Source organism: Nuphar pumila, chromosome 13 (genome assembly GCF_984573655.1).
Source record: "Nuphar pumila chromosome 13, dmNupPumi1.hap1.1, whole genome shotgun sequence".
Lineage (NCBI taxonomy): Eukaryota > Viridiplantae > Streptophyta > Magnoliopsida > Nymphaeales > Nymphaeaceae > Nuphar > Nuphar pumila.
The window spans coordinates 84,415,495-84,422,683 of NC_143261.1; the positions used below are offsets into that span (position 1 = coordinate 84,415,495).

Genomic DNA, 7,189 nt, shown 5'->3' on the forward strand with positions numbered 1-7,189 from the left:
TGTCTTAATCAGATTCCTTTTATCAAAATTGACTAACAAGTTTTGTAGGGTCCTGAATGAATTGATGACATCACCAATTACTTCAAATCGCTTTTTGATGATCAGGGATCTCCTATCGGAAGGTTGGTCAACCTGCCCTTTGCCACTATTTCTTTGGAGTATGCTAATGATTTGGTGAAATCCATCACTTTCGAGGAGATCCAATCTGTTGTTTGGTCCCCGATGGCTTTCCCATCCATTTTTTTTTTTTTAAAGTCATTTTGGGATATTTGTAAGATGGATCTCTTTCATTTTATTTCAAATTTTTTTGTGCATGGTACCTTACTTAGAGAAATCAATCACTCTGAGTTCATCTTGATTCCCAAGGGTGTACATGTTGAAGACATTTAGAGATTCAAACCCATCTCTTTCTTAATAGCACTTACAAGATCTTGGCCAAAGTGATTGCAGAATAGCTCAAAGGGGGTCTGCCATAAAGGGCCGACTTCTCCGTGATGGGGTTTTCTTGGCAAATGAAATGGTGCACTCACTTGAGATTCAAACTCTATATTTTCAAAGCTTTTGATTCGGTAAGATGGGATTTCCTGGATCAATGCATGTGTGACATGGGGTTCCTTACCAAGTTCATTAATTGGATCATGGAACTGGTTTCTTCGGCTCAAATTGCAGTTTCCGTTAATGGGGAATGAGGCTTTTACTTTGAGATGAATCACAACCTTGGTCAAGGCTGCCCTCTCTCACCACTTCTTTTTAATGTTGTGGGTGAGGCTCTAAATGTCATGTTCAAGAAGGCCTTGGATTCAGATTATAGTCAGCAACTCCCCCATTGATGGTCTAGGGAACTCACCTTTGCTTCAATACGCTGACGATGTTTTGATTTTTGGACTTGCTTGCCCTTCGCAATTGACCTGAAATTGGACATTGTTAAGGGCCTTTCAAGCTGTCTCGGGTTTGAAAATTAGCGAGAACAAGTGCCAACTATCTGTTGTCAACTCAGACTTGATCCATGTTCGAATGGTCAAGATCATTTTTGGATGTAGGCATTTGACGCTCCCAATGGACAGAAATTATGGGTTGCTCTTGAGGAGCGAATTCGATCAAGAATTGAATCTTGGGATGGTATCTACCTATCTAAGACTTCCAAGCTCACCCTCATTCGCCATGTGTTATGCAGTTCAATGCTTCACCATCTGGCAATTTTTCACATTCCTGAAAAATGTGAGCAAGATTCGGAGACAGTTGTACACTTTTTTTTGTCTTAGCCCCTTCTTTCAATTGATTTTCAAGACATCATGGATGGATTTGTCCATTGTGGTTCATGGAAGTTCAACCTCCAGAGATTTGGTTTTGGGCCCTCATTTTGTCAAGGTCTCTAAGAAACGGAGTCGGGTTTGGAATTGTTGGATTTTTCCGCTTGGTGGCAGACTTGGAAGGAAAGAAATAACAGGCTATTTTTTGGAAAAAAAAAAAAACAAGATATGGATCGTGTAATCCGGGATTTGTTTCACTTGGCCCTTGTTGTTTAGCTGAACCAAGATCACTCGTGGATTGGGTCCTAACTTTTGGGTCCATTTTTTGGATGGATTGCTTTTAACTTTCCTTCTGAAAATATTATTATGTATATCCTAATAATGTTCTTTTTCTGTATTAGTTGTTGATTCTAATATAAATTTTCTTCTTTCTTCTTCAAAAAGAAAAAGACAATGGCATGCATACATACTTGTCTGAGTATGTCATGCGTCCCTTTCACACATTAATGCATGGAGAGAGAGAGCTCAAAAGAAAACCCATTTAATTTGAGATACCGTCCTCCACCTCTCAAATTGAATGAGCTCTTGACTTTAATTTTATTTTTGAAGAAGACACGTAATATTTAATTTTATTTATAGCAGTTGGATCTTAATTGATCCAATAGTTGTAATCCAATGGTTGTAAAAGAGTAAAGTACTCTATCATCACTAATATATACATATATATAATTTACCATTAAATCAGATGGAATTCCACCTTATAAGAATAATTAAAATATTTTTAAAATAATGATATTTTTAAAATACAAAGATTGTTTTTTTAGCATTATAGGTCGTTTGAACATGAAAAAAAATTAAAAAGTCAAACATTTTTTTCAAAACAATAACTTTATAAAGCCATCAAAGTTTGTTTTTTTGGCCTCAAAAAGTAACCTTGCATTTTCAAAAATACTATTTTTTAAATATATTTTACTTATTTTCACAAGGTTGAATCTATCTAATGTTAAACTTAACTAACTTAATGGAGAAATAAAGTTGGCTTAATAGACCGACTCCTTACAAAGTAAACGAGGAGTAGTCTAATTATCCTTATGCCTTATGGAAAATGGCTGGTGACAATGATCGGGTACATCCTGGCAACATACCAGTGATTTATATATGATAATTCAAGAACCCATTTTTCATGAAATTTTAGTCTTCACACCGTAATTATAATTTTTGTTTGCCAGAGATGTACCTTGGAAATGGTTCATGTTTATGCTAGACAAGCCAAAGTCGCCTATGGCATTCATAGTAACCTTACTGCTTATCTGGTTGCACTACAGGAAATCTATGTTTTACTGGTGCATCCCGACCGTAGTGCCAATGTAAAATGAGTTTTATTGGCGCAGTCGGGCGGTAGCGCCAATGTAAACCCAGTTTTATTGGCACAGATTTTTTGTTTTGTTGAAGACTTCATTTTCACTAGTGTTCAAAATTTTGTGGAGGGGAAGGATTTGACTTACCCGGATTTTACCAAAATCTTTTTTGAAATATTTGAGAATGCCGTTTACAAGTCTTGATCATCTTTTGCCCGAAGAAAATGTAAAGCCCAGATAGGTTCTTGATTTTTGTAGCTCCAATCATACAATCACAGGTTCAGGTAAGCAAATAAAGATTAAACTTGTATAAGCACCGATTGACAGATCGTATAAAATCAAGATAAATGAGTCAAGGATCTAAAAGGTACCTTTTTTGAACACGTGAGTCCATTTAGTTCTTTCAAACGCCTTTTGGTTTGACTGCACTTTCACGTAAGTATAAGGGTTCTTCAATGGTCTCATAACAGTGCAAAAAGGGCTTATGGGTTTCTCTCCAAGATCAACACTCAGTTTTGTGATTTCCAAATGAGTAGACTATAGGGTGTGAACCCCTATTTATATAATTCTACATGGAATATGGATCTAAGAATATTTTGTTTTGAATCAAACTCAAATAGATTTGTTTTTATTTTTATGGAAGATAAGACTCATCCAAGATGAGTTATGCTTGAGATAAGACTTTGGGTATGATAGAATTTAAGAATATTTTGATGTTTTTATTCTCTAGAAAGACAATGATAAGCTTTTTGGTGGTTTTTATCCAAATGACATATGTGAATGAGGTTTCTAAAGGTTTTCTATGGATAAGGTAATAAAATTTTAGATCTTTATGCTTAACCTAAGTCATACTTTAGATCAATTATGACAAAGTAACTTGTTTTGGTTATAACATTCTATCTAGATATCATATTAAGACACCATTTGGTGCATTAGAAATCTACCATCCACAACTTTACTTCATCTTTTAAGTGCAAAATCAAATTCAATAGTTTTGCAAAATCAAATTCAATAGTTTTGGTGATAAAAAAATGCACTGAAAGTGAAATCTACTTGAAAGCTTGTTGGAAAGATAAGATTCTCTGGTTTAATTGATATTTTGAACAAAAAGTAATGTTGTTTTTAGTTCAAAACTCATGTAAAAGTGTTTTTACATTAATTTGAGGCCTTTTTTTTCCTTTTCGAAAACCCCCTTCCTTTCTCTCCGGCCACCACCAAGCCCTCAGTCCTGACCCTCTCTGGCCACCACCGAGCCCTTGGCCCTCTCCTTCTTCATCCACCACCGTCGTCGGCCCTCTCCCTCTCCAGCCACCCTCAACCCATTTCTTTCTTCTCCTGCATGACAGAAAAAAGGTCTCTAGATTGGATGCAGAGGGCAGAGAGAGATCAAGGAAGATGAAGTGTGTGTTCGGGCTGGTGGGTGATGGGATCGCTCTGATCACGGCCGATACGTCAGCTGTGCACAACATCCTCGTCCACAAATCCAACGAAGACAAGATCATGATCTTGGACTCCCACAAGCTCATGGGCACCAACGGCAAGAGTGGCAACAGGTCTCTTTGCTTTCTCTCCTTATTTCTTCCTCTCTTTTTTTCTTTTTTGGGTTCTGAGATCCTAACAATCATTGGTTTTGTATGAAGTTGGGTGAAATTTATATTTTCCATGGTTTCAGGCATTTTTGCTTATTCTGTATTTTTGGGGTTTTTTTTGGATAGCTGGATTCGTATGATTTAGGGATTAGTTTAACTTTTCATTATAGGAAAAAGGTAAAATTTGTGCAAGTTTTTTTTTTCTGTTTGTTTATTGAATATGTGTGGAATCTAGGGTTAAATTTACGAAATACATCCAGAAGAACGTCCATCTCTATCAGTCCCGCAACGGGATCCCTCTCACCATTGTCGCGGCAGCGAATTTCACCCGAGGAGGTACTGTTTTGATCTTCTTGAAAATATTTGGGGTTTTACAGTTTTGGTGTTTTCGTGAAGGAACAGAACTGGTTTCCTTTCAGGGCTTTGAGAGAAAAGGGGTAAGTTGCCCCTTTTATTTTCTAACGCTGAATCTATGATCTGTGTATAAACGAGAAAGAATTTATTTGAAGAAATAAGAAACAAAAGAAACTAATTTGTTGACAGTGGCCAGATTGATGCTGATGGCCAGTTATACCTCTACTGCTATTAATAATTGGTCTCTCTAAGAACTTATTGTGAAGAACCTTGAAGAAAAGCTCTGTAAATTCCTAGCACATGCTTTCTGAACAAGCGTTGCCTACAACATTTATTCTTTATTATTATTTTATTAGCCAGTTTTGTTCCATGCAGAACTTGTTCTCATCCATGATTGAGGAAGAGAGAATTCTAAGAAACATTTGAAATATGTGGATAAAATATTGAATGATCAGATGGACTGCTAAAAATTTGATACGTGGGAAAGGAAAGAGTATGAAGGTGGCCTGCTGGTATGCTTCAGGAAAGAGTATGAAGGTGGGCTTAAATGCATGATAGAGTGAAATTTTAAATATTTCTTTCCAGCATATGTTTAACTTAAATTTTTCTAGAGAGCACGTTGGAGCAGAATGAGAATTCATGAGATGACAAATAATTTCCTATGATCTGTTGGACAAAATTGATGCAGAAACTTCTTTGACATAGTATCTAATAATATCTTCTCACTGTAGTAAAATAGAAGGTGGCATTAAGTTGCTGCCTCGCTACACTTATTTTTTGTGCTGCTTATGGTCCAATCACTCTGATTTTTGCTTATGCATGAACAAATTTTTTCATTTCTATGCACCAAGAAAAAGACTTCAATATCTACTACGACATGCATTTCTTTTTTATTTTTCCCTACAATTTTGGCACATAGTTTTTTAGAGGCAGATTACTTTTCTTTTGATGAACATTGTTCATGTGGTATCGTACGAGAGTGCCTTATGCTTGGTAGATGCTATGTACAAGATCGAGGGAGGGAAAATAGAGATCTTAAACAAAGATGAATCCAAAGAATCTGATGGAGTCACAACTCTGAATGGACAGGGATATGGGTTTCCGTCTTTCTTTCTTTTTTATCAAGGTAAAACTGATGAAGCCAAAGCCTGGAGTTTCTAGAATTTTTTTTTTTTATCGACTTTAGAGTTTCTATATTTGAGTTGCTCATTTTTTTACTTTTTCAGTCAGGTATGCATGACGCAAATATGTTCATAGTTTAACTTTAGATTTTGCGTAGAACTTTAGATATTTGATTCTTCAGAATTGATCTGCTGACAGAAAATCAAGAATCCCAACTATAAAGGGAAGTGGAAGGCACCCATGATTGATAGGTTCTGCCTGCTTAATACAAGAAGACACCTATTTTTGTTTATTGATAAAAGTTTCACACACCCACACACAATCGTTGAATTATGGTCAAAAGCTTGTTAACTTTTGCTGGTAGTAAGAAGGTGATTAGATCAAGGTAGAAAGTTTGATCCTGCGCCAGCAAAAACTACTGGCGCACTTCCTGTGCCAGTGAAAATCGTTCACAATCAATCTGAATTTAAGGCAATTAACATTTTCCAAAATGATTTTATCCCATAAACAGTAATTTACAAAATATAGAATAACAGTAATGTTTTCCAAAACAACTAGTGAAGTTCATTCAAAAACTCAGTTCCCGAAAAAAAAATGACTGGCTCTTTAACGTCGCCTCAGCTTTCTGCAATCATTTTGTCTTAGCTACTCAGTACCTAAAATGATTTTAGTAGGGAGGTCCTAACAACTCCTAGCAGGTAGGGTTAGGTAGACCCCTACCAAAATTCATTGAAAATTAACATTGTATAATGATTATGTATGCTCCCGCAAGGGGGAGTGATCCTTCCAAAAAATTTTGATCCCCCTAACTAGTTTCGCTAAATTACTTAAAATGAAATTATATTTATGTACAATGAGTGTCAAAACTAAACAAAAAGGATCTAATATGAGCAAAAATACTTGTTTCAGTATTTCTTCCTTCCAAGACGCTTCTAATCCTTGGCAAAATGTCAGCTATGCCCGACTCAAGTCGAACCTTTGAGCTTGCGGAAATTCGAGAAAGGATCTTCTCCAAAGTCACCTTTGTCTCCAATAGGAACTCAAGGCTAACATGGTTGGTCTTAGGAGTGTCCCAAATTTGTTTCCGCGTCCAATGTTGACCCAAGCTTCTAACATTCCACATTAGTAGTAGCTCCATCGATAGCAGCTTTCCTTGGAGGTTGTTGCATCTTCATTTGAAGCTTCTTAGCTATCGCTTGGAAGTCCCTCATAGCCTCTGTTGAAGAGACATCAACTTCCATTCCTAAAGCAACCCTTTGAGATATCACTGAGTTGTTAAGGATAGCAGGGGAAGTCGGGCCCTTGCTTTTGAAGCTTGTTTTAAGTTGGGAACCGACTCCAGCGTTATCCTTTTCTCCACCCTTTGGTTAGTGACTTGGATTGGTTTCGCATCGACATCCTCGAATCCGGATCCATACCTATAGTGGACGATATTATAAGATCTGTGAATTTTTATAGTATTTTGAGTCAAATATACAAGATTTTTTTATGTATATTCATTTTATTGACCTAAGGA

General features: G+C 36.4%; 1 protein-coding gene across 1 annotated transcript; it reads left to right on the plus strand.

The window, feature by feature from the left end:
• The first annotated feature begins 3,826 nt into the window (after positions 1-3,826).
• Positions 3,827-5,249, plus strand: LOC149818943 (proteasome subunit beta type-2-A-like). Its single transcript, XM_089984406.1, has 3 exons — positions 3,827-4,161; positions 4,433-4,533; positions 4,927-5,249. The coding sequence occupies exons 1-3, from the start codon at positions 4,004-4,006 to the stop codon at positions 4,947-4,949; spliced, it is 282 nt and encodes a 93-aa protein (XP_089840532.1). The 5' UTR covers positions 3,827-4,003; the 3' UTR covers positions 4,950-5,249.
• Positions 5,250-7,189: the final 1,940 nt, after the last annotated feature.